This window comes from Danio rerio, chromosome 4 (genome assembly GCF_049306965.1).
Source record: "Danio rerio strain Tuebingen ecotype United States chromosome 4, GRCz12tu, whole genome shotgun sequence".
NCBI classification, from domain to species: domain Eukaryota; kingdom Metazoa; phylum Chordata; class Actinopteri; order Cypriniformes; family Danionidae; genus Danio; species Danio rerio.
Window position 1 is genome coordinate 35056045 of NC_133179.1, and position 26614 is coordinate 35082658.

General features: G+C 35.2%; 2 protein-coding genes and 1 non-coding gene across 5 annotated transcripts in view; 2 read left to right on the forward strand and 1 right to left on the reverse strand.

The window, feature by feature from the left end:
- Window positions 1-26614, forward strand: part of LOC137491231 (uncharacterized) — a 498327-nt gene that overhangs the window by 459963 nt on the left and 11750 nt on the right. The gene's annotated exons all lie outside the window — the stretch shown is intronic.
- trnas-cga (transfer RNA serine (anticodon CGA)) lies at window positions 10050-10131 on the forward strand. Its single transcript has one exon. It is a non-coding gene; the product is annotated as a tRNA-Ser (tRNA).
- On the reverse strand, window positions 15258-26580 carry LOC110439614 (uncharacterized). 3 transcript variants are annotated; one of them, XM_021475759.3, is made up of 3 exons: window positions 26541-26580; window positions 26055-26199; window positions 15258-17528 (listed from the first exon to the last, which is right to left on the reverse strand). In XM_021475759.3, exons 2-3 carry the CDS (start codon window positions 26137-26139, stop codon window positions 16408-16410), a joined length of 1206 nt encoding a protein of 401 aa, XP_021331434.2. In that variant the 5' UTR covers window positions 26140-26199; window positions 26541-26580; the 3' UTR covers window positions 15258-16407. The 3 variants fall into 3 exon arrangements, with proteins under 3 accessions (XP_021331434.2, XP_073803825.1, XP_073803826.1); XM_073947724.1 differs by having other exon boundaries at window positions 26055-26275; XM_073947725.1 differs by having other exon boundaries at window positions 26055-26580.

The window sequence follows — 26614 nt, forward strand, 5'->3', positions numbered from 1 at the left end:
TAAAACAAAAGTGTAGCCTTTCTTGTATCAAATCAGACTCCTGTCAATTGATTAGTTAGAAAGTTATTTTATAAAATAGGACTTTACATTTAGTAAAGGAAATTTGAATTAAATAAGGATTATGAAATAAAAAGATAATATCTATTAATGAAAACAGATAGAAGATGTAATTAAGACAATTGATAATGGGAAAATAGATTGAGTAAAAACATCTCTGAAGCAGGGCTAGTAAAAAGAAGAATTTGTCTATGCAAATTTTTAATTTTAAAAGAGATTTAGCCTTAGAAAATTATTATCAGGAAGAAATTGAAGGAAAAAAGAACAGCACAAGAAAATAGGTCAACAGTGAAAAGCTCTAAGGGTAGTAAGAGATGATTTGGGGGAAAAAAGGGTTTAATGTTATAGATTTTGTTTAATATATCCATACAAGTAAAAAAAAAAGGAAACTAAATTTGAGGACTAAAAATTAAAGCAAAACAGAACAAAAAGATTAAATGATTTTTCAGTTAACTTGCAAAAATTACATGAAAGATGTGTATACAATCAAGTAGATGGGTTGCCTTAGAAAGTAAATATTAATCAAGAGAAAGTTAGAGAAAAAATAAATAAATGCAACATTCAAATGAACAAATAGTTCAAAATGATTTAAAGAAGTACAGTTAATACTAAAAGAAATATTATCATTGCAGGACTTGAATTTAGAATTATAAAATTAACCAGTACAGTGAGGGTTAAACTTAAACCAGATGCACATCTGCAGAGAAAAGAAGAAAGAAAAAAGCTGAAATAAATATAAAAAACAAAATTGAAGTTTTATTAAGAGTGGGAGTATTAACACCTGGTGATTATAATATGCAATCCATAGGTCGTTGGATATTTCTATTTAGATTATATTTCAATTTAGGTATGACAGTGTATGTAATTATTAAGATTTGAATTTAAATTGAATAAATACTTTAATTATGCTGCATCAAAGCAGGTAAAAAGCAGAAGATATAAGAAAAATAAATGAGAGAAAAATCTTTCAACTGAAGTTCCTACATTTTATGAACAAACGTTCCTCCTGATGTCAATTATTGTTGATAACTAGTTTCTTTTCAGCCAAGTTTAGGTAATTAGCAAAAGAGGATAGGTACCTATTAGTATTTTCATTTGCTGCTGAAAATTATACATACACAAAGTCTGAAGATCTTATGATGAACAGTAGTGTGTTACACTATATTTACACTATTACACTATAGTTACACTATATAGTTGATTTAAATATCAGCAGCTCCTTATAGCTCTAGCTCAATTAAAAGACAGAAAACACATGATGACTTTTAGGGAAGACTGAAATTTAGCATTGATGGAACAGAGAATTTTACAACAAACTGCACTAAAGAAAATTTATGAAACAGGAAAGATTGCAAAAATAAGGCCCTAAATTAACAGGAAACACAGATTCAATAAAAGCATTTGAGATGATGAAAGAAAAATTAGTTTATCATTAAAGGAAACAATACAGATTTGAAAGTTAAACAAGTGACAGAATATGAGGTAGCAAGTCATCTATAGTGCTTATAGAGCTACAACCTCAATTGAAGAACATTGTGAAAATTAAACAACAAAAACGTCTCTGTGAACAATCTAGCATGAAAGGGGGAAATAGCCTATATACATAAAAGACTAATTGTTGTGCCAACAGCATCTCCAAGTATACTTATTGCCGATGCACATGAATTTGATCAAGGGTGAAGTATTAGGAAACTTATACAGCAAGGAGATTGGTATCCTTATTCAAATGCAGTGCTTAGTGAGTTTTGTCCATGTGACATCTATGCTAAATATAATGTGAGGGAAGGAACAGCGAGCAGTACCTGAAGTGACTTTTAAGCATTTAGTAAAGAGGGTTTGAGGTTATATTAAAACAAGTACAAGACAAGAAATACATGTTTGTACTACACTGTAAAAAATTGCTGTTAAAAAACGATCAGATTCTACGATAAAATAATGTGTTTTCACTAAAACAGTAATATTCTGTTAAAAACAGTGCTTTCTGGGTAACATTTTTGTTTTCGAGAAAGTAACCAACTGCAGAAAACTGTGAGCTAACAGAGTTCAGATTCGATGTTTTGAAGTCTGTGTTTGAAATCACGCTTTGTGTCCTTGTTCACTATTTCATACACTAGTTAACTAAAATAGTTCACCAGACAGTTTTAATGAACACTAATGAGTGAATTCAGACACTGATGAACACCTGCTGTTAATAATCACAATTACTGATGAAAATAAACAAGAAACACAAACAGTGACTTGAGTTACAACATTAAATAAAATAAAATAAAACAGCTTCAGTCTCAGCAGAGGATCATTAAACAACTTCACAAACAACAGCAGACACACACTTATTACTGACTGCTTTGACGTCCATACTATTCTCATTGAGATCCAACAGAAATTAAGGTGTTTTTTGTGTCACCGTAATGGAGTGAGGGGCTGGTTTAGTTGGGTTCTTCACCCTTGAACTCATTTAAGAAGACTTTCCAACTGCTGTAATACAGAGTTTACAAAACGTTTGTACTATAGTAATAAAGTTGGGAAGTCAATACATAGAGAAATCTATTTATCTGAAATCAGTTTTGATAAATGTTTTGGTATAAATCTGGATGAAGGGCCTCATGCAATAGATTTTATGCTTAGTTGCAGGTATTAATTTAATTAATGAGAAGTGGAAACAGAAAAGATACCTCTGAAATTACTTAACAGTTAAAAAATAACATACAAAAACAGTTCAGTTATGACAAATACACACTCAGACCTCATGAATCTGACCTTGTATCTCAACAATGGTAACATCTCAAATGTTTCATGCTGCAATGCATGCTGGGAGTGGCACTGTACAAATATCCCAGCATGCATTGCGGTATAAATAAATGTTGTATAATGGTCTAACAGTTTTCTTTATTTGTGTTTGATTCTGCTGTTGTTTATGTTTAGACTTTCAGTTGCCTGTTTGTGAGTTAAACTGTTAATTTTGTTAGTTGTCACCATTATTTAGGTTCATATGCTGATTATTGATGTCTCTTTGAGTGCGATTTACACCATAGAGCAGTGTTATTGTCCAAGATATTCTTAAAAACTTCCAGAAATCATTGCAATATATATATACATATAATGTAAAACAATAGATTAAACATCGAATAGGAGCAGTAAATTTTGTTATACTAAATGAGAACAGACTCTGCCATTTAACAGCAACATAAACATCACCAGATCTTATTTAGGTTTTTTGGCTGGCTTGCCTCAACAAAGGAGCTTTTTAAACAAAGTTCTTAACAATTGCAGCAGCCAAGACATATAAATGTTAAAAATGACAGGGCTAAGAGCCCAACTAAAGCAAACTCTGTTCTCCATGATGGTGACGTAAAACTTTCACCTTTTTCTCAAGAAGAACTTTAGTAGATGTTATACAAAAATACATGTATTAAGTAATAAGTGTAGCTGGTGATGATGTTTGTAGAGTTGTTTAATCATCCGCTGATCATTTAAATGATTTAATCATTTGTTGTTCTTCAGGTTATTTCATTATAAAGCTGTGACTAAAGTTTTGTATGTTCTGTTCTGGTTTTTTCCCTTCAGTATTTCTTCATTTGTTCATTGTTAATCCTCAATTATCATTTAATTAGTCAGTTAATTAATGAATTTACTTCAGCTTTGCTCCATGTTTCTTGAACACTCAGTAGTGTGGACACTTCAATTAAAACTGAACTATATGCTCTGGGGTTTAAAGGGTTAAAGGTGTGAGAGGTAAAAACACAGTGTAAAAATGTATTTTAACAGTAATATACTGTTAATTTACACAACGGAAGTAGACTGTAAAAAAACAGTAGATTGCTGGCAACCACAGCTGCCAGTAGATTACTGTTAAATCAAGGAAAAAACAGTATTTTACTGTAAAACCTGAAGCTAATTTCTTCTGTGTGTCACCGTTGTGGAGGAGAGTAGAGCCAGTGTATGAGTTAAAGATGAACAATGAACTGCTGATGTTATTCTGCATGTTTCTCTATTTAAAGATAGCGGCTGTTTAGTTGCTGATGCAGTCAGAATCTCTCTGGTGATTCCAGATTTACATGTATGTGTGCTGTTGTGAAAAATAAGACATTAGAGTTAAACCGAACTTTTCTAATTAACTAAAATAAGTTATCATTATAAGTATGCTTCTAAGCATGTATAGCACATTACTTCATAAACTCATTCAGCAGTTGACCAAGTTGAGACAGTTGCTTGAGAAATGAGTTCACTTGAGCATTGTGTAAATCAATGTAGTCCATATATTTTTACAGCAACATACTGTAAAATAACAGTACATTGCTGGCAACTGCAGCTGCCAGTATTTTACTGTTTTTTAACGGGACAATTTTTAACAGTGTACTTAACAGGTTGGGATTAAAATCTAGTTGTGATGATTAACTATATTTCTCATGAATAAAAACATCCATTCTTAGATTTGGACTATCATCAGAAATAATTTCAAATAATGATTGTGCATTAATAAATTTTGAGTAATTAAAGTAAATTAAAAATAGCTAAATAAGTAAATAAGTGATTAAATAAATAATCAAATAACTAAATAAAACAGTTAAAAAAGTACTGTTAATTAAGAATGAATCAAAGGCTAGAGTGAAATTTATCAAGAACAATCACAAGGACTGGTCAAAGGCACCAAGAAGATCTATTAAGGCCATAACTTTTTTGAAAAAACGTAAAAAATAGTAAACCTGATTGAGTTTGGATTGGTAAACTGGACTGATGTGTAAACTGATGCTTTAATGAGTTTTTATGTAAACTAACAGAAACAGGAACACTGCATGGAACGCTAATTGCACATAAGAATTTTTGTCGTATAAGAAAAACTAACTGCCATGTATGAAGTTATTTATTTACAGGAACAGAACAGGGAACGACAGAAGGAAACTGTTTTGGAAGATGTTCCTGCTGTTGCTGCTGCTGATGATGATGCAAATAAAGATGAGTGAAAGCCTAGAGGTAACTTCTCCAAAGGTAAAGGATTATCTCAATCTGACAGAGTTGGACAAGAGTATCAAACAATTGTCTCCTTAATTTTTTGGAAAAAGGCAAATATATCACAACAAAATGAAGATAAAGAACAATCATCTAAAGAAAAATGCCGACCCAGAGGATTTGCATGAATCAAACTGATACATATGCGATTTATGAAGAAATTGACTATGACCAGATCTCAGATGATCAGCTCTTAGAAGAAACTAATAACAGTGATTGGTATCGTTGGACAAATACACAGTTGGAAAATTACAAATATCCAATTGTCTAATATGTTTTCTAATAGCCTCTATAAAGCTTATAGTGGTTATAAATCTTTATGATTATAGACATTGTGCAAAATTCAGGAAAATAACTGCAATATACCATACAGTGACACACTGTTTTGCCAGGCTTGATGTCTTGATACTATAGGAAACTTCAAATTTACATTAGAGAACAATGATAGGTTGAAAAAAGACTGTAAAGAAATGTACATCAGAGTTCAACCAGCAGTAAGAGTGATCCCAATAAAATAAGTGATAAATAAGAAATTAGAATATGAATGTTACGAGAGGATCAGAAAATGTAGGAAAATTTAAAGGAAATTGTGCAATAATTTGGCATTTGAATGACGAAATGTGAGGAAAAGAAAATGCTTATATGCAAACCTTCCAAATGGCTACAGCTACAATAAAGAGTATAATGTTGCCAGTTTCTGAAGCTGCAATTATGAAAGATGAAAAAAAAAGTGATAAGGCAGTTAACCGCACACTTGGTATTTGTACTGGACAATGTACAATTCGCAAGATAATTTCCCCTAATACAAGAATATATACAAATAGTACACTATTACTGGATCTGTGGATCAGGAGTATTAGGCTCCAATATTCCATTGAATTGGAAAGGGATTTGTACTAGAGTTAAACTAATACAGAAAGTAATAATAAATGATTGGGTTAAAGAGTAACATGACATACAAAGACCTAAGCATTGAAAGCAGCAGAATTATAAGCATAAAGTTAAGAGACAATATACACCTGACTCAGAAGTTCACATAGATACAATTGGCCAACCTAGTGGAAAACCAGATACGTTTAAAGCTAGAGATATAGTAAAAGCAGGACTCGAGGTTATAGTAGTGTGTATAATTGCAATGGGAAAAATTTAAGTATGGATTAACTACGTTTATTACAACCAACAAAGATTTATACATTACACAAATGATGCCCCTACAGCATTAGGAGAACAATTGGCTCTGACAAGTAAAATTGCTTGTCAAAACAGTGCACCAATTGCTGCACCTATACCTAAATAATACTGCCCTAGGTGGATCTTTCATGGAAGCTATGCGGAAATTGGAAAACCTGAGAAAAGTAAAAGAAAATGCTAGAGCGGATAAGAACTTCAGTGACTGGTTTGCTTCTGTATTTGGATCATGGAGACAATGGATGCTCAAGATTGAAATATGAGGAATTGCTCTACTTGTTTTTGTCCTTCTCTTTTGTTGTGTTGTGCCTTTTCTCAGATTGATGCTGGTTAAAGCTGCTGTCAAGCAGATGGCCAATGTGCAAATGAATAGAATTGTGCATGACTGCAGAGACCATGTCTATGAAGTCTTTGGGCCAGATTTGGACCAGTTGGATGAGTTTAAAAAAAAAAATTCAGTTAGGGAGAGCAGGATCTTTTACTCCTTCTAAAGTCAAAAGTAGAGGGAGATGTTTGGTTCTGTTTCTCCTCTGAAGTGCGGCGGAAGGATGCTGATAATTGATAAGTATGTAGATGGGCAACTTTTTGGTTGCACAAGTATGTTAAGACTTTGCAAGTGTTGGATTCTTAAGTTGCACTTCAGTGAGGGATTTAGGAAAAGGACTTTTTTGATTAAGTCCTTAAGGGGGGATTTATTTAGGAGAATCATAGAGGAACTTTTATTATGTAATCACTATATAATCACTGTATAATCTGCCACTATTAAAATACACTGTTAAAACATATAAAAATACATTCAAGTGATGCAGAGCAAAACACACAGAAGTAAACAGCGGTGAATTAAGACCATTCAGACAGCACATGCAACATGTATTGATGTATTGACCATGACAAAAACAACTTAAAAACAACTTTGCTCAACCTGCATGGCAATAGCATGCATAGGGAGAATCATTTAAAAAGTGTTGAAATATGACCTTTAAGATGTGCAAAAACAGAAAAACATACAGCCATCAATATAAAGGCTAGAATCCTATTGGAGCCTGGAAATAACGTGATGCTCATGCTACACCACTGTTTCATGATGACTATAGGAAAAACCTGTATATAAACTGTGGGTTTTGGAACATTGGTAGGAGAGAGATCGATCGACCAACTCTGCTGTAACAATAAACTGCTTCAACTTGACAACTTTGAAGACCTCAGCCTCTTTTTTGAAACTTAGAAGATGTTTGTTGAGATCCAGCGCAACTTTCCACAACAATCCGAACAAACAAATCGTTCAGCAATGCTATCAACATAAAATTTGAGCAGGGTAACAAGATCAAAGTTCAAGACATTAGATTTATTAATATACACAGGCACCTTTCTTTATACAAAATTAAACTTTATTGACTAATCTAACAGAAACTAACACCTAACACAAACACACATTCATACAAGCATAGGGGAGAGTAACAAACGTGAAGAGGTTGAGAGGATGTAATGATGGGAAAAACCTATGAGTCTGTAAGAACAAACCAAGCAACCAAACGTAATCAAATTCAATATAACCCTTCTATTGTCTCTTTAGAGTTAATTTAGTTCACAACAGTTTAGATGTTGGGAGAAAGGTGATACTTGCGGTCTGTTCGTGATGTCCGAGCTCCCGTTGTTAAGCACGTGGTTGGTTGGCTGATCTTTGTTCCTCACGAGGTTGTAGTTTCAAGTTGAAGCGGCAAAAAGCATTCTGGGCGGTGAAATGTCCGAGCGCGGTCCAATTAACCCTTTCTGTCTGGGTTTCTGCCTGCTTTTTTGGAGGTTTCTCGGTCTGAGGAAGTTGTAGAGGGTTCCAAGAGCGAAGAGAGAGAGAGATTTTAGCTTGGTCTTCAACTATATAGGGCAGGTTCGGATGCACCCTCCATGGAAAGTTGACCAATTAGAAGCTAACTTCCTGGAATATTAAATTTATGGGTCTTTATCCGAGGCAGAATAATTTGCATAGGCAAATTTTATGTAAATCGGGACAAACATGTTAAAGTCTCTTAAAACGTTAATATATTGTACTCATTAAAATAAAATGTCAACGATCAATTTGTACAGCGAGTAAGCTTTTCGAAAAGTCCAAACTTGAACAGTATACGAGGATGCTTAGCCTAGGTACAGTTAAACATTATATGCAAGGGTATTAAAACCAAAAATATTAATACAAGAGAAAAGGAAACTTTGCAAAACATATGATTAAACATAAAGAGTAAAGTTTATATGAAAACAGTGTTAAACAGCAAATAGTCCTTTGTAAGTCATTCCTTTGCTTAGAGCCGCATGGCACATTCCGTTGGGTCGTAAATACCTTGGAATTAGGTTTCGAGCCTTCTCTGGGCAAAGTTGGCTGGTTGTGGAATAAAATGCAAAATGTTTATGTGTCTGGTCGGCCATATTCGTTACACTTAATTTAATTCACAGGCCATATAATTCAATAAATACAATTCAGTAATTTATATAAAGCATAAAATGTCATGAATATTAACATATTAATTAGATAAAACTAACATCTGCACTGGAAAAAAAATATATATATTTAGCCCAGCTTTGTAAGCTCAATTTAAACAAGAAAAATATTCATCCTAAAACATGAAATAAATGTTATAGAAACCAAAATTTAACTTTCTCAAGTATCAAAATATTGTTACAACACCAACTTATACATTTTTTGATTGTATTTCTTGAAAAGTAAAGCTTCAATGAATGATCTGGCAGATAGAACCTCATAATTCCAAGCGGAAAATGACTTGTGTTTTTTTACTTCAATTCGCAAGTGCAAAGTAACTGACATGACAGAGACCTTAAGGGTTCTCTAAATGCAAATGATCAATGTATGAAAGAGAAATGCTACACACACATTGTTTGATATATGGAATGCAAAAACTTTTAAGCTCAATATCACAAAATCATTTAGAACGCAGATAGAACCTTATAATTCTAAAATGACAATTTGCCAAACCTATTTTACACAATCTAATTTAACTTAATAAACAGTTTTATCTTAAAATGTAATCAAAATTCTCTAAAACTGGACTTTTCCACCAAGCTCTCAAATTTTGCCATATTTCCTTCTTTTAGATATTGGGATATAATCTTTTCCAGTACTCTTCTGCTTTGCGTGTAACAAACAGGTCTTTAGATAAGCAAGAATAAAACATTTTTAGTATACCATCTTTGAAAGCATATTGATTTTCTTTAAAGTTAATCACCCTTCCTTCATCGCTGTGCCTTTCCAATTTATTCTCTATCTTTGACAAGAGTTATTGAAAATCAATTTACTAACTTGAAAAAAAATAGACCAAAAGAATGGAAAGAAATTATAGAAAACAACAGAAAGACCTTCTGCAGTTGCTATCGATCTATTTAATGTCTCCTACATGACATGGAGTCCAAACTATTGTGTTGCACTGATGTCTACACCTACAACAACCATAAACCCAACCTCAAAGTAACCTGTCGTGTTTTAGCAACATCCACACCAACCATAAGCTTAAAACCCCATCTCACGGTAAACTTTAGTGTACCCTAAAGGTCTGCACCGACCACAACCCTAAACCTTGCCTACTTAAAAAGCTTAACCATGGAGCCTGGATGGCTGAGTCGGTAGAGCATCAGGCTTTTAATCTGAGGGTCCAGGGTTCAAGTCCCAGTTTGGGCATATAAGACCCTTTTTGTGGAGCCACAGCTTTTGCGGTTGAGTTATTGATTGCCGAAAGTTTCATCTGGATGCACCACACGACACGTGTGCTAGCCATGAGGACATGGCAGTACAGGTAGTTGTGGCCGAGTGGTTAAGGCGATGGACTCGAAATCCATTGGGGTCTCCCCGCGCAGGTTCGAGTCCTGCCGACTACGTGCTGGCAGTGCGCAGTATTTTAATTTGCGACCTTCCTTGATTGTTAACAACTCCATTGTTTCTTGTGAAAAGGGATGTGATGGTAGGCAAAAGCCACAAAAATAAATCGGCAGCCATGGTACCTAACTGCCCTGGAGGCCCTCCATTTTCAAAGACATTTGACAGAGAGTGAATGTCCAGTGGTTGTCCCATAGCTTGCCGTGATCATATAATGGTTAGTACTCTGCGTTGTGGCCACAACAACTCCAGTTTGAATCTGGGTCACAGCAGATTTTTCAAGGTGATATTGTCGTTGGACTCTGTGTTGCCATCCGAAATCTCCAGCCTCCTTTTAGTGCAGGCTGTGCTAATGGCACGTCCTGAATGTTTATGTTTCCTAAAGTGTGGAAGACTAGTGATACGATCTGAGCAACGGGACCTTTGATGCCAGCATGCTGTGTAGATAAGCATTGATCAAGTCACGCTTCTAAGGCATGGAAGGAATCTTTTCAATTGTTAAGTCTCCATTCATTGCCACAACAACAGTAACCCCTTCTGCAGTTGCTATTGATCCATTTATTGTCTCCTACATGACATGGAGTAAAACTATTTTGTTTTACTGATGTCTACACCTACAACAACCATTAACCCAACCTCACAGTATCCTGTTGTGTTGTAGCAACATCTACAACAACCACAAGCCTAAACCCCACGTCACAATAAATTTTTGTGTACCGTAAAGGTCTGCGCCGACCACAACTCTAAACCTTGACTACTTAACAACATTGCCATGGAGCCCGGATGGCTCAGTCAGTAGAGCATCAGACTTTCAATCTAAGGGTACAGGGTTCAAGTCCCCATTTGGACACTTATAAGACCCTTTTTGGGGAGTCTTTATTTAAATCTTGTGTATAATATTACAGTCCCTAAATATGTGGAAATGATCTGCCAATACAATTTCACATTTTCTCCAGCATTCACCATTTTCTGATCTCTACTTTGAAAGTATTTTATTTTAGGTGATATAAAAAACCTGATAACATTTCTCCAAGTAAATCCCCTCCATTAATCGGAATTAATTGTGATCATTTGTGTTTCCCAAAGAGTTCCTCATTTGTTAGTATTAATTTGGCTACCCTTTCCCATTTATGTTTTGTATACATTATTGAGTGCTTCTTTGTTAATGTCAGACAGGTATAGTCTTGATACTAGTTTTTTTTATTAACCTTTTTGTAAGCATCTATAAATACCTGCACTACTGTTGTTTTTATGTCTTCAGAATCTCTTATGCTTTTATTGAAGTAGTCTCTAACTTGAAGGTAACGGAAAAAGTCTTATTTATCTAAGTTATATATATTGGAAAGTTGTTGAAAACTTTCTAATTCATTATCAGTAGTGTTGAGACAGAAGGATGTTATGGCCTACAAACTCCATTGTTTAAATCTTAGATCTAGTTTTGCTGGTTTAAATTGAATATCATGTTCAACCCCTCTTAATATCTTAGCTTGTTTTTCACATTTAGGATTCTTTAATTCTTTGTACCAAATTTCTAAAGAGCTCTTTGTCAGGGAATTCAATTTATGCAATTCTGTATGTTAGAAGTTTCTATCTCCTAATAATTATTGGAGATGTAAGTGGATTAGTAATTGTTCAAATTCTTTCCACTTTGCACAGTATTTGTCATTGCACCAACAAACTATGCGTCTAAGCTGTGCTGCATTACAATAAACATCTAATGATGTTTTCCGTTCCAAATGAAGCGAGACACTAGTTTTTTCCATTCATCAAATTGGCTTTTTGGTTTCTCCACTGGTAAAGCTTTAAAGAGAAAAAGTGGGCATGGTAATATATTCATCTTTATTATCTCTATTCGATTATATAGATCTAAAGATAGAAGGGGCCATCTGTTCAAATCCTTTATTATAGTTTCTGTAATGGGAAAGTCATTTATTTTTATAGATACCTGATAGGTCTGCAGAGATTTGAACTCCCAAGTTATCTGATAGAAGGTATGTTCCATTTAAATGCATAATCCTTGTGTATTTTATCATCTGGGTTATAGTTGCATTAAAGAGTTTGTGTTTTAAGTAAATTTAATCTATATCCTGAATGTAATCCAAATTTGTCAAGAGAATGCATCACCTTAGGTGAACTAAATTCTGGATATGTAAGAAACAAAAACACATCATCAGCATATAAACAAATTTTATGTTCTACATCTTTAATTTTCACTCCCCTTATTTCTGCATAATCTCTGATTAGTTGTGCCAATGGTATAACAAATAATGCAAATAAGGAAGGACTTAATGGGCAACCTTGTCGACATCCTCTAATATAATATGTTCTGAAAATATCCACAGTTATTTTAATTCTAGCTGTAGGAGTTTAAAATAAAGATTTAAAAAATGTATAATGTCATTCTCAAATCCAAATCGTTGCAGAACTAAATATAAAAAATCCCAACTCATCGAATCGAAAGCTTCTTCTGCGTCTAGGCTACTTAGAAGAGTGCTAATCTTGTTTTGAGCTATATAATCTATTACGTGAAGGGCTCGCCATATATTATCATATGTTTGTCTTTGTTTTATAAAACCTGTTTGATAAGTATCTATTAGGTCTGAAAGAATGTCCTATAATTGTTTAGCTAATATAGATGCATAGGGCCCTATCATACACCCGGCGCAATGTGGCACAAGACGCAAAGCAATTGCTATTTGCTACTTTCACCTTGGCGCAAGGGTCATTTTGAGGCATTGCGCGAAACTGTTTAAATAGCAAATGCATTTGCGCTCGTATGTGCGCCTATAGGCATTCTGGTCTAAAAAAGCAGGCGTGTTTTGGCGCGTTGCTATTTTGAGAAACTGTAAATAGTCTGTTCTTTAGATCAGAACAAAGTTGGTCTATTGTTTGGCGCAAAGTGTGCCTGGCTTACACACTACACACAAGATGCAGAGCAATACGCAAATATCATTACATATGAAAAAGATATTAAGGATATATATATATATATATATATATATATATATATATATATATATATATATATATAGGATATAAATATAAATGATTAAATTATTACAAAACATATTAATTTCTAGCCTACATGAATTTTAAAAACCACTGCCTTCAGCCTTTCTTCATCTCGAGAGGCTTTTTCAGTTCATTTAATTTGCTTTTGTATAATGTTATTATTATTAGCAGTATTATTTATTATATCCATATTTATATTTGTTTGATTAAAAACAAGCTTAGATTTGTCCACCTGTCAGGTTTTAGGTCGTATGGGGCACAGCAGGTGTATTTGGAAATAACTCAGTTTTTTGAACATACTTGATTATCAATGTTAATTTATTCGTTTGCTGGAAATTAGAACTGAATTTAGAAATAGTTTTGAAACAAATGTTTGCGCTTAACAAACAAAATTAATTATTTATAGGCTAATTGATGTCTGAGCGTAAAGGTTTCCCTATCCACGAGAGCAAAAGCGAAAGTGAACTTACTTTACGTCATGTAAATAGCAAATGCGCTCATGACGTGACGCAACTGGCTCTTAAAGGTAATAGGAGATGAGTCGCTCATTGGTTTATTCTCAAAACACACCTATAACTCATTAACAAAATAAACTCAACCCTTTTAGACCATGCGCCATGGCGCAAAACGGATTTTCCCGTCCTTAAATTAGCAAGTATGGATTCTGACACGCCCTCAAATATTTTATTGAGTTCCACTTTAACTTCTTTGATATTATTAAAAATATCTGGATATTTACCAGATATTTTAGATTATTTATGCAATTCCATTTTTTTTCTTGATCACCACATTATAAGTTTACCTCGCATAACAGCTTTAGCTGCGTCCCATCGACACTAGGTGACACCTCTGCATTATTATTATTATGTTTTAAATATTCTAATAGTTCTTTTTTAACATATTCTACACACGTTAAATCATTCAAATGTTTAAGTTTAAATCGCCAAAATGTCTTACTTGGTTTATTGTCCAGGTACACTCTTAAACATACTCCTGCATGGTCTGAGATGTCCCTTGTTCCAGTTTTATAGTCTTTTCTTTTATGTTGATCTGACCCAAACAATAAAAAAAAAAAAAAAAAATTCTAGAATAAGACATGTGGGCAGAAGAGAAGAAAGTATAATCTTTTTTTAAGAGGGAATATGTCTCTTCATACATCTATCGAGCCTAATTATTTCATTAAATATCTTATTTTTCTAGTTTCTTGACTAATTTGCTAATTAGACGATGAGTCCAATTTAGGCTGAATTTGTACATTCCAGTCTCCCCCACAGATCAACGTACCTGACGTCTTCTTGGCTATAACACTTAATATTTTTTTGAGAAATGCTTTGTCTTTTTCAGGTGGTCTATATATACTAAATAATGTAACTTTGTATTGGTCGATAGTTTCTTTAATTAGGTTATATCGCCCTTCTTTATCAGTAATCTTAGAAATTAATTGGAAGTTGATTTTATTTGAGATTAATGTCATTACTCCTCGTTTACGACCATTATTATATGAGAAAAAGAAAACCTTAAATCCCATTTTTTCTAATTTCCTATGTTCTGTATCAGAAAGATGTGTCTCTTGCCAGAAGATTATCTGTTGGTTTTCTCTTTTAATTTTAGCCACAAGTTTGCTTCTTTTAATCGGATTTAGTAACCCATTAATATTTAAAGTAATTACTCTATATTTCTGTTTTTGCATATACTATAATCAGATATTATTGCTAAGATCACTGTGATCGGAACATGAAAAACACAAACATGAATATCTTGAACCACATAAAAAAAACATTACGAAAAAGATCTCCAAACCTTGAAGTCTTAAATAACTTCTTAATGTGAGGGGAAAGCCTTCCTTCTCTAAAAAGCCCTTCCCTGCTGTGCCTATTGCACTCCATGTTATTTAAATATGGTTTAGGTTATCATATATAATGTAAAAAGGAGGATTAATACCAGTGTGTATAGGAGCTCTCTTTCTCAGCTTCTTAAGCTGCCCCGAATGAGTAAAACTTTATGGTTGGGTATCGTTTGGTTTTTCGATACCGGTGCTAAATTGATACTTTTAAAACGATACCGGTGCCAAAACGGTGCCTGAATCGACACTTTTTAGCCACTAAATGATGGTGGACGACTCTTCAAAAATATTTTATTTGACAAATGATTTTTTCAAAATAATTTTAATAGAACAATATAATTACAGTTTAAAGTAAACATCAATTCATATTGTATTACATTAATACATTTCCTTTGATCATTTGTTGGTTAGCATGAATTTAAGATTTGCATTATGAAATTACATTAGCTTACTATTAACCTGCAGGGGCCACATACTTTTAGGAGCACATTTTAACATATATATCACAAAATACTTAAAACATTATTGGAAGTCATTTGTTTTCATGCATCACTCTGCAGTCTTCATAAACAAGATAATTTAATAACTTAAACTCAAAATAATCTTCCTTGTTTATTTATTTGACAAGTAACATTGTACTGGTGTAGGAGAACACATTTCTAACATTCAAGTACATCAAGGCACATTGCTGCACCTGTAAACTTTAACAGGCCTACAGTTGAAGTTGTTTTATTTTGCCCTCCCATTCATTTAAAATAATGTTTCTGAAAACTTTTACAGTATTTCCTAAAACATAAATATTCTGGAGTCATAATAAGTCCTATTTCTTATTGTTTATTTCATGAATAAAAGCCGTTTTTAATAAAAAAATAAAAAAATAAAAATAAGGTCAGTATTATTAGCCTCCTTAAGAAATATTTACTATATATTTTTGATTTACACAACAAATCAGTTACAAAATAATTTGACTAATTATTTTAACTTTCGTAGTGAACTGATAAGTCTAAATTACACTTTAATCTAAATAAAAGACTATAAAATACTTAAAAAGACTTTGTCTGAATACTGTCTTGCAAAATAACTAGTAAAATGTTCTGCACTGACTGTCAGCATAAAAAAGTAGCGTTAGATATTAGAAACGAGTCAGTTAAACTATTGTGTTTAAAAATGTGTTGTAAATAAATCATGTGTTCAAGACAGAAATCAAAAATGAATGAAGTCAAAACTAAACGAGTTGAATATTAAATGTTTAGTGATGCTGTGACAACACCTATATGTGCCTTTTTTCATGCAACCCTCACGTCCATGCCGCAGCACCGAAATTCATACGCTGATTTAATACCGGTGCATACCGGTTACCATGGTACCGGTGCTATAATGGCACCGGGTTTCGGTAACAAACCCTAGAACACACTGATCATGTCTACAGTTTATCTCCAGCGTGAATCCTCTCATGTGTTTTCAGGGTTTCTGAGCGAGTAAACCTCTTACTGCAATGTGAACACTTGTACGGTTTATCTCCAGTGTGAATCCTCTGGTGCCGTTTCAAATCTGCAGCTGTAATAAAAGTCTTCTCACACTCCAAGCACATATACTCTCTCACACCAGTGTGGATTTTCATGTGTTGTTTAAGGTGTGATGATGTGCTGAAACTCTTCCCACATTGAGAGCATGTGAATGGTTTCTCTCCAGTGTGGATCCTCATGTGTAGATTAAGATTTGATGAGTGGATGAAACTCTTCCCACACTGAGGGCATGTGAATGGTTTCTCTCCAGTGTGGATCATGATGTGTTGATTAAGGGATGATGAGTGGCTGAAACTCTTCCCACACTGAGTGCAAGTGAATGGTTTTTCTCCGGTATGGATCCTCATATGTCTATAAAGCGACGAATATTTGCTGAAACTCTTCCCACACTGAGTGCATGTGAATGGTTTTTCTCCAGTGTGGATCATCATGTGCTTTTTAAGGTGTGATGAGCAGTTAAAACTCTTCCCACACTGAGCGCATGTGAATGGTTTCTCTCCAGTGTGGATCCTCATGTGTTTTTTGAGGTATGATGAATCGTAGAAACTCTTCCCACACTGAGTGCATGTAAATGGTTTTTCTCCAGTGTGGATCCTCATGTGTAGATTAAGGAATGATGAGTGGTTGAAACTCTTCCCACAATGAGTGCAAGTCAATGGTTTTTCTCCAGTGTGGATCTTCATGTGTCTATAAAGCGACGATGATTTGCTAAAACTCTTCCCACACTGAGTGCATGTGAATGGTTTCTCTCCAGTGTGGATTCTCATGTGTTGATTAAGAGATGATGAGTGGCTGAAACTCTTCCCACACTGAGTGCATGTGAATGGTTTCTCTCCAGTGTGGATCCTCATGTGAGTCTTTAGTTTGCTTTTGTTTGCCAAACTCTTTCCACACTGAGTGCAGGTAAAACAACTCTTGTCTCTCACTTTTAACACACCATCAGTCTCTAAATGAGTTTTGTCCTCAATTTTGACATGATGTTCCTCCTCTTTACTCTCCTCGTAGTCTTTAATTAGGTCTGAAATAGAAATAAGTTTACTTTTTAGTAAATCATAAAACTCAGTGAAAAGGAAGTGAAAACATTGGCTACACAAATCTTAATTTTGATGCACATTAAATGTAAAGACAAAGCAGATCATATTTAGATTGATCTTGTCATATTAACCTCCTGTCCATTACACAGATACACATTTAAGCAGATTCTAATATGATTACTCCCAGATTAATTTTTGTCATATTGATGAGACATAAATTTGAAAGCTGTAAATGGCCAGTTTCTATTTGTATATATTCATAATCACAACAAAACAATTTGTTTTTGTAAAACTTGTAAAGCCAATAGGGAATGCTTTTTCATTCTGTGCCTGACTGGTAAACCTGTTAGAAAAAACAGCTGAATCTCTGAGAATATTTGCCTCATAGACATATGACACATGTATAATATCTGCATAAAGCTTTAAATCTGCACCTTTATATGACAAATGTTATAGAGGTATGTAATCTTTATGTAACAATTGCAATGCAGAAATCTAACACTTTAGTGTTTTATCTCATCAAACAAATGTAAACATTAGTCAAAGATAACACAATTAAACACATTGTGCAGTTTTTAAATCAAGGTTTTTATTAATAAAAGGAAGACAAAATACTGAACTACACAGCCTTGTGTGAAAAAAAAATTCCCATTGAAACAACTTTAATTTATCACACCTGCTTCAAGTTCTCTAGCCACACCCAGACCTGAATACTACCACACACGTTCGCAATCAGGAAATCACCAAAATAGGACCTGTCTGACAAAGTGAAGTAGACCAAAAAAAGCCTCAAAGCTAGACATCATGCCAAAATCTAAAGACCTTTAAACACAAATGAGAAAGAAAATACTTGTGTCACGAGTTAAAAAAAAAAAGAGTGAGCTCAAATGCAAGTCTTTATTGAGGAGCGAGTCTTGGAAAAACCAAAAGTCAAAGTAAACACCAGGTCGGGTGAGCGCTGAGGAAGTGCCGTAGGAAAAAACAACCAGACACTCACTCACTGGTGGTCTTGGAAACATACAGGGTGAGTAACAAAATAATATGCACACAAATGATCGATAACATACTGACAAACATGAAGGGGAATGATGTGGTATAAACAGGAAAAAAGGGAAACGAGAGCTTCTGTGACTGCAAATAAAAGCAGATGACAAGAGATAATCTGTAATACAGATCAAAGCCCCTTTCACACAGTGATACCGGTAAATATGCAGAAAATTTCCGGAACGACTTTACCGGTATATTCAAAAAAGCGCTGTTCACACAGGCGAGGACGTTACGGAAATTTTCCAGAAAAGACCGTTCACAAATCCATTCCAAAATACCAGTAAATTCTGACATCATTTACCACAAATGAGCCTTAAACGGCTGCGCTTATATTTGTAAACATTTTACTACATTACAAACTCTGTGGATGATCAATATTGTGAACAATACAGTATTGTGAACAATTCTTCGAACAACTTCGAAGAAAACATATGGAGGATCACTTTGGCATGTCGAGATGTTCATAATATGTGCGTGTGCTGGTGCTCACAGGCTGTTTCACAGGCACACGCTAAGCGTGAAGGTAAACAAACAGCGGCTTATCATAAGCATCTCATCGATGATTATTTACACAGGCATTAAGAAGAACATATAAACATTATCTGACTAACTTCTAACTAAATGCGTCTGACTGTTCTGATTGGCTAAAGCAGGTGTCTCACGTCAGCACGTTCTAGACGTGCACGCGTTCTTTCCGGCAATCTTCCTTCTGCATTCACACAGCGCAGCATTCCGGCAAATTACCGGTAATATTACAACTTCTCTTTCTGGAAAATAGCCAGAACGAATTTACCGGTATTTTCAAAAAGGACCTGTTCACACATACAACCTTTCCGGGAAATTGCCGGTAATTTTCCGGAAAGGTCTGCATGTGTGAAAGGGGCTCAAGAGAAGAGAGCAAAAGTTTAAGGTATCAAAGGAGGATGTCACATCAAAGATTCAAGAGTTACCACTCAGTGGGTTATGTCACAAGACTCGCGTCACTTTATTGTGGCTTTGAGGCTCAATGGGATTCTAATTACTGGCCAAAGTTATATAAAATCACACTTTATTACAATATATATGTAGAATATAAATAATTATAATATGTATTATATAATATTAAATTAAATTACATGGGGGCCATGGGGGGTGGTTCGTTTGAACAACCCGAAACCCCCTGGCTACGGGCATGGCACAGTGATCTGTGTCATTACAATGGCTTTTCCCACAGCTGGTTGAGAACACGAGAGTTCGGTTTGAGTTCAGTGTAGTGCATACATTTTCATTGTTTTCACTGTAAAATCCTCACTGCGTGCGCAGATTTAGGAGACATTTATGCAGAATGCATCTTTGCACCTAAAAACGTCAAACGCAGCACTCAGGAACAGATTAAAACAGTTGTTATGTGAACTTGAAGTAAAAAAGTCTGCAATGCTAGCCCCGCCTTTGTGCTCTACTTATTGGCTCACTGCTCTACAACTGAATGTAAATGATTGGTTAATATCAGCTGTCAATCACTCAGTCAATGCCTTCTGCCTTCAGATGATAGGAGCTACAACAGCGAAAATGTGAAGCGCTGAAGATGAAAGAATGAAAATAACAGACAGGTTTACCTAAAGTTATTAATAACGGCGCATCTGTTTAGTGATCACGTGCTGAATGTTAATCCACCATTTACACTTTTCCAAGAGTGGATAAAAGACTTCTAGTGGCTTCAAGTCCGCAGGTAACAGTGTTTGGCACTGAATCTACACATTTAAGCGCGAGAGGTATTGTATAATCCTTCATTTAATCCTCACGATGCTGTCAGCTGTGCAAGCAGCAGCTATATGTAACATTTAACACAGCTCACAAAAAGACTGTTATTGCTATTACGATGACATGCAAATAATAAGATATATATCAATATAAATGTGGGGCAGGGCGATGGATCGTGATGCCGGCTAAGCATCGTGAAGTTTGTCGGCCATCAGCGATGGACAATGTCATGTAAAAAAATAATACAATTGATCAGCTACAATCAACATCATCTTCCGAAGAGCTTCATAAGAAAATACTTATTCTGCAAGCGGAATGACTCCTTGAGGATCTCCACATAAGATCACGCCAGATTCATTATGAACATGGTGAACGAGCTGGCAGGTTATTGTGTTACTAACTGAAAAAATCCTCAGCAGCTGGTGTTACAGCAGCAGTTAGTTAGGATGATGGCAGTATTATTACTGATAAACAGGGTATTAGTGATCAATTTAAAAAACTTCTATAAAACTCTTTACAACTCTGAGGTAAACTAAATTGAATGTATTGAGAGCTTTTTTAATTATTAAGAATTATCATACCTCTGTGATTCAGATCAGTTGACAAAAGAAGGAATTTTAACGTTTGTCCTTTTCTTTCTGAATGTGTCACAGAATGTGTCCCGCGTTTGTCAGCTTCTCACAGGACCGGGTTTCCAAAGCTTGTCAATAATCAATCGCATGTTATTATTATCAGCTCAAGAAGTTTGTTATTTCAAATAGAGACGCGTGGCGAGCGTAAGGAAGAAAGCGAAACCACTCGGGCTTCAGACTGGCTCGTAAAAAACTACGCTGCACAGGGTAAATCTGCTCTTCTCCATGGCTTTGTGGCTGTTTATCAAGACGACGACAGGGTTTGTTTGAGCCCGGATCGACCATGGCTGCATATGTATATAATTCTGCTGTAATCTCTCGCTGTGTATTTCAAACATGGCGGGTCCTTTGTTAAGATTCTGGCTTGTGTCTACGAATGACATATCTCTGTAAACCAATAGCGTTCAGCTGCACGTCTAGCTCTGCCATTTAGGACCTACTCACACTATGCCATCCGTACCATGCCCAGGCCCGTTTCCCGGATCGTTTGAGAAGTGTGAGTGCGCTGAATCGGGCTCAAGCACGGTTCACTTGGCCGGCCTTGGCCCGGTTGGAAGAGGTGTGCCCTAGCGCGGTTCACTTGGGCTTTGGCACGGTACGCTTGTGTGTGAGTGCAAAACGCGCCAAAGCCCGAAACTGAAAGCGAGACGTGACTTTTAAGGGGCTGTTACATATGGATTTATTAATCATTCTTACTGTTCAGTGAACGCAAACTGCCGTAGTTTATTACAGACGAGAACTCCTCGAAGCATGACAGCTGCGTGGCTTCAGCAGACCTCCTCATTCCTGCAGCACGAGAGCTTTATGATTGTTTATGAGCGCCAAAAGTGGCGAATCTGTTTGGCGAAATATCTGACTGCGTGTCACAGCATCCCTAAGGACTGTTTGGCGAAATATTCGACTGCATGTCACTGCATAACTAACGACTGAAACGATATAACTAGAGAAATCTCCACTGTGCTGTTGAGTGAGAGAGCGCTTCTCACTGAACAGCGCAGCAGTGATGACGTAAGTGTGCCGAGGCCTGTTTGTGGTGTGAGTGCGGGCCGTCGGGGGAGACGGGAGGGGGACAAGCGCTTTGGCCCGGTTCGAGGCAGCTGTATCTAGTGTGAGTACGGCCTTAGTGTTTGGGACCCTTTCGAAAGGGTGCCAAAAAAGTGGTATGGTACGGTTTGGTTAGGTACGCCTTTTGACAGTGGAAATGGCCATAAAAGCGTACCAAACCGAACCACTCAGTGGAAACGGGACATAAAAGCTTGATTAGCTAGTCCAGGTGTGTCTGATTGGGGTTGGAACTAAACTTTGCAGAACACTGGCCCTCCAGGACCAAGTTTGCACATGCCTGCTCTAGAGGAACGAGACAGGGCTGCCCTCTGTCCCCTCTGCTCTTTGACATTGTCATCAAACCTCCTGCAACCAAATTAAGGAACTCAGATGGCTTGCAAGGAATTTTCAGAGAGGGACAAGAACATAAGTTTCTGCTATATGCGGATGATCTACTTTTTTCTGTCAATTCCAGATACATGCATTCCAAAAGCTCTTACAATCATTTCAGAATTTGCAAATGTTTCTTGAGACAAAGTCAATCTAGCAAAAAATCTCCTTTTCCCTTTCAATGATAGAGCACAGCAAATGTCTAGCCAAACCTTTCCATTTTAAGCAAGTCCTTATAAATTTGTATATCTTGGTGTGAGTGTGACACGTAAATATAAGGATTTGTTTAATAATAATTTTTAAATGACGTTAGACAAAGTCAAACGAGACATGACGCACTGGTCAACCTTTCCTTTATCTTTGGCTGGGAAGATCAATTCCATTAAACTGATAATACTACCAAGATTTCTGTTTCTATTTCAGACTGTGTCTGTTTGTATTGCCAAGATTATAGATTTCAGCAGTCCAATTTTGGTTTAGGAAGGGAGTTAACTGTGTTAAAGACCTGTTTAAAGATGGCATATTTATCTCATTTAACAGTTAAGAACAGACATTGAGATTCCCCAGTCTAATTCTTTTAGGTACCCTCAGGTCCATAGTTTCATTAAAAAACACTTCTGTCCTTCACTGAACCAACCAGAAGCATGCTGGATAGATGAATTGGTAAATGTGGACCCATATCAAAGGGGTATGATTTCCATGTTGTAAGCTGAGAAAATATGATATATATTTCCTTCTATGCTAATGAAGGACTACTGAGACATTCCAAGCATGGGATGGGTTCTCCTGGTGAGGCAGAGTTCCTCACAGCTCCGATACACATCTCTGCCATTTGCTTACAGTAACCATGTGCTCTTCACCATACACAATTCATCTGCTCGTGTTCTTCTTTCAGATAACTTTGTCATGTTTGGTGTCAATTGACAGTTTATGACTTCAGTGTTGTAGTGATGAAATCAACAGAGACATCGATTAATTGTGTTTCAATCTACAATATATTTACTATTGTTGGGTCATGGCCTGAGGAGAGTATGTTAATGTACTTCTCCCCCACTTCATCTCTTCAACTTTGTTCTCACGTTCAGCTGGTTTTGGGGGTTGGTTTTCACTCATGTTTGACAATGCTTTGCTCAGGGTATAATAGGGAAAGGTAACTGTTGATCTGGGAGAATGGCTTTTACTCTGCATCTCCCGCACACCAGTGCGTAGCCTCATATGCTAACAAAGGCAGTTTCACTGTCTTTGTTGCTCAGCAGTGCATATGTTACAGCTAATTTCTTTATACAGTATGTTAGTTTGTGTCATTCTAATGTCTGTATATTTGATCATGTAACTTAATAAACAACTTTGCCTGCTTTAAGACGTAGAGATTCTTTCTCTGTATCAATGATGATAACAACTTTAATGGAGTCAGATTAATTACAATGGAGTCAGATAAATAATGGATTTAAACACGCCATCCTTCAACTGCTTTCTGTTTCCGACTATTGGTTCAGAATAGCAGCATAAGCTTCAAGCCTTACAATGTTATATGAAGTGATCCAAATAACTGCCCTCTCCTTCCCTAAACCATATAAATCAGAAATGGGAAGACGAACTGGGACTAGAAATATCAGATACAGCCTGGCAATATGCCATAGAACTGGTACACTCATCTTCTGTATGTGACTCAGATTCATCTTGTCCCAGATGTGGTTTGGAACGAGCAGATCAGTCATATGTTCTGGGGATGCCCTAAATTACATAGATTTTGGGCCAATATTTTTAGACAATTTTCATCTAAATGTAATAAAGATATGGATCCTAATCATTTGACCTCATATTTTGGTACAGTGACAGAAGAAATGTACCTGTCAGCTAATCACATAGAAATCATGTGAAATGTGAATTAAATTTAATTACAAAACTAACCCTAACCCTAACGAGCAAACGAGTGAAAACGAGGAGTGAAAAATCGCACGTCTCCCTCCCGGTCCTCAAATAAGTTGCACACCTTTCTCACCCCCGGATCCCTTCTCGCTCTTCAGACACGTCATACACTGTCTGCATTAGTTTCAAAAACAGATTTCTTAACGATTTAAAATGGCATCTTTGGATATCTTTTTTGCTGAAGATACTGTTGTCCTGAAAAACTTAAAACAAAACCTTTAAAAAAAAAACTTACATATACCAAAGGAATGGTACAGCAGAACATTTTGGCAGTTTTAAAAAATCAACTTTTTTCTATCCGCAGTACACCTTGTAAACTGTTGTCGTCACATGCCTAAGCAGCAGAACACTGTTTTTAGGATCTAAAAATTTTTTTTTTTTTTAAGTCTCAAGCAAAAAGGATTTGAATGTCGCCGCCTGCTGGTACATGAAGAATATGGTCAATACTGAAGAATTTTACACTCAAATGTTTGCATTTTATCAGCATGCTGTAATCCATTACTTAAGCAGAAAAAGTCATTTTTAGACTAGTTTGTTGGTCAGTTGTAGTCAGTGCAATGCTAAACGTTATTGTTTCACTATAATTTTTTCATTTTGTTTCACGTTGTCCCACAGCAACATCATATAGTTCAGAATACTGTACAATGTTTTAGAACAATTTATTATTTTAGTGTCAATTTCATTCATCAAGTTTAAAATTGGGGGCATCCATGTTTTTTGACATACTTTAAACAAGAGTTTCTGCAGGTTTCACCAAGTTAAATTTAAGAATTTTAAAGATTTTTTAAGACCATTATGACTGAAATTTTAGACTCATAAAGGGCTAAAGGCTAAGGAATTTTTCAAATGGCTAAGATGAAAAGATTTTATTTTGCCCGATGAAAAAATATCATAATTTAATAATATCATATTTCCTAAGTAAACTTTCTTTAAAATTAATAAATAAATAAATGAACAAATGCTTTAAACGTTTTAAAACCTATAATAAACAAAATATATGCACAACAATCTGTCTAGGTCGATGTCCTCAGCAGTAATGGAGCACGTTTAAACAAATGTTATTGTAAGTAAATATTTAAACCATTATGATAAATAGAGTTAAAAAGACCTTTTTGAATGAAAAGTTTTATTGAGATGGGTTGTTGGTGATTGTAGATTGAAAATTTAGATTTTGGAATTTAAGGCACCGCAGAAACCCTGTTTAAAAGCAATAGCCCCGGTAATTAGCTATTATAATGATGTAATTCTAACTCAGATACTATCTGTGAGAACTAGTAACAACTACTAGAAACAAGTTTAAACCCATAAAGATGATGAAAAAATTGTGATCAACGTGACATATGCAAATGAAAAGTAAAAGTCAACACAATCACTGTAATAGCAGATATCTTTTATGAGAATACTGTAGGTCAAATATCGTCAGCTCATTTGAACTTTAATTTATTGTTTTTGTTTATTTTATATAGCGCCAGTGCTCAAGGACGCTTTACCAACAGCAGGAGAACAAGAAAAACAATAACCTTAAAAAGGTAGAGAAAATGGGAGACTAATAATACATTAAAAGAATGACAAAAGACACGAGAGCAAGTGACAAAAGAAACTCATTCCTGTCTTTCAATGAGTGCTTTTGTGCGTTTAGGAGAACTAGGCAGCACACTCAGGGCTGCAAGATGGATTTAATTTAGTAGCCTATTCTTAATATTAAAATATATCAGTATGAAAACCAACCTGTTTGTTCCTGCAGATCTTCCTGTTTGACTGTGAATGACTCTTCAATCTTCACATCTTCACTCTCCTCTTTAATAAACGCCATCTTTACAACAGTGTGGAGATCAGTCGCTTCAGCAGGGGTTTTTTTCTCTGTTATTGGACACTTAATCCAGTTCAAAATGAACAAAACAATGAATAGAAACAAAATAATTTCTCTTCAACACTTGCTTCAATGGTTTCTTTATTTGAGAGTAATTAACAAAAAGAAATCAGGTGAAACAATTAATTAAAACACTTATTATACACTTTTCGGTTGTTTTATTCAAACAACAGCCATCAGTTACTGAGAATAAAATAGTACTACTAAAATACTAAAATAGTTGTATAAAGGGTTAAAATAATATTTCCAACAGCATGAACATAATATAGCATCGCATAAAAAACTTAAAACTTTAGAACTTTAACTTTAAATCAGTTTATATCTGTAAACGTTTTAAAACAAACCTTTCTCCAGTTGAATCACAGCGACGAAGCGGCGCTGCCTGATGACGTCACGCGCCACGGCAAAATAAAAGTCT

Excerpts from the sequence above, each read along its gene's own strand:
- LOC110439614 (XM_021475759.3), bottom strand. The coding sequence starts at position 26,139 with ATGGCGTTTATTAAAGAGGAGAGTGAAGATGTGAAGATTGAAGAGTCA. Across the intron at positions 17,529-26,054 it reads AGATCTGCAGGAACAAACAG|ACCTAATTAAAGACTACGAG; the intron begins GTTGGTTTTCAT and ends TTTCTATTTCAG.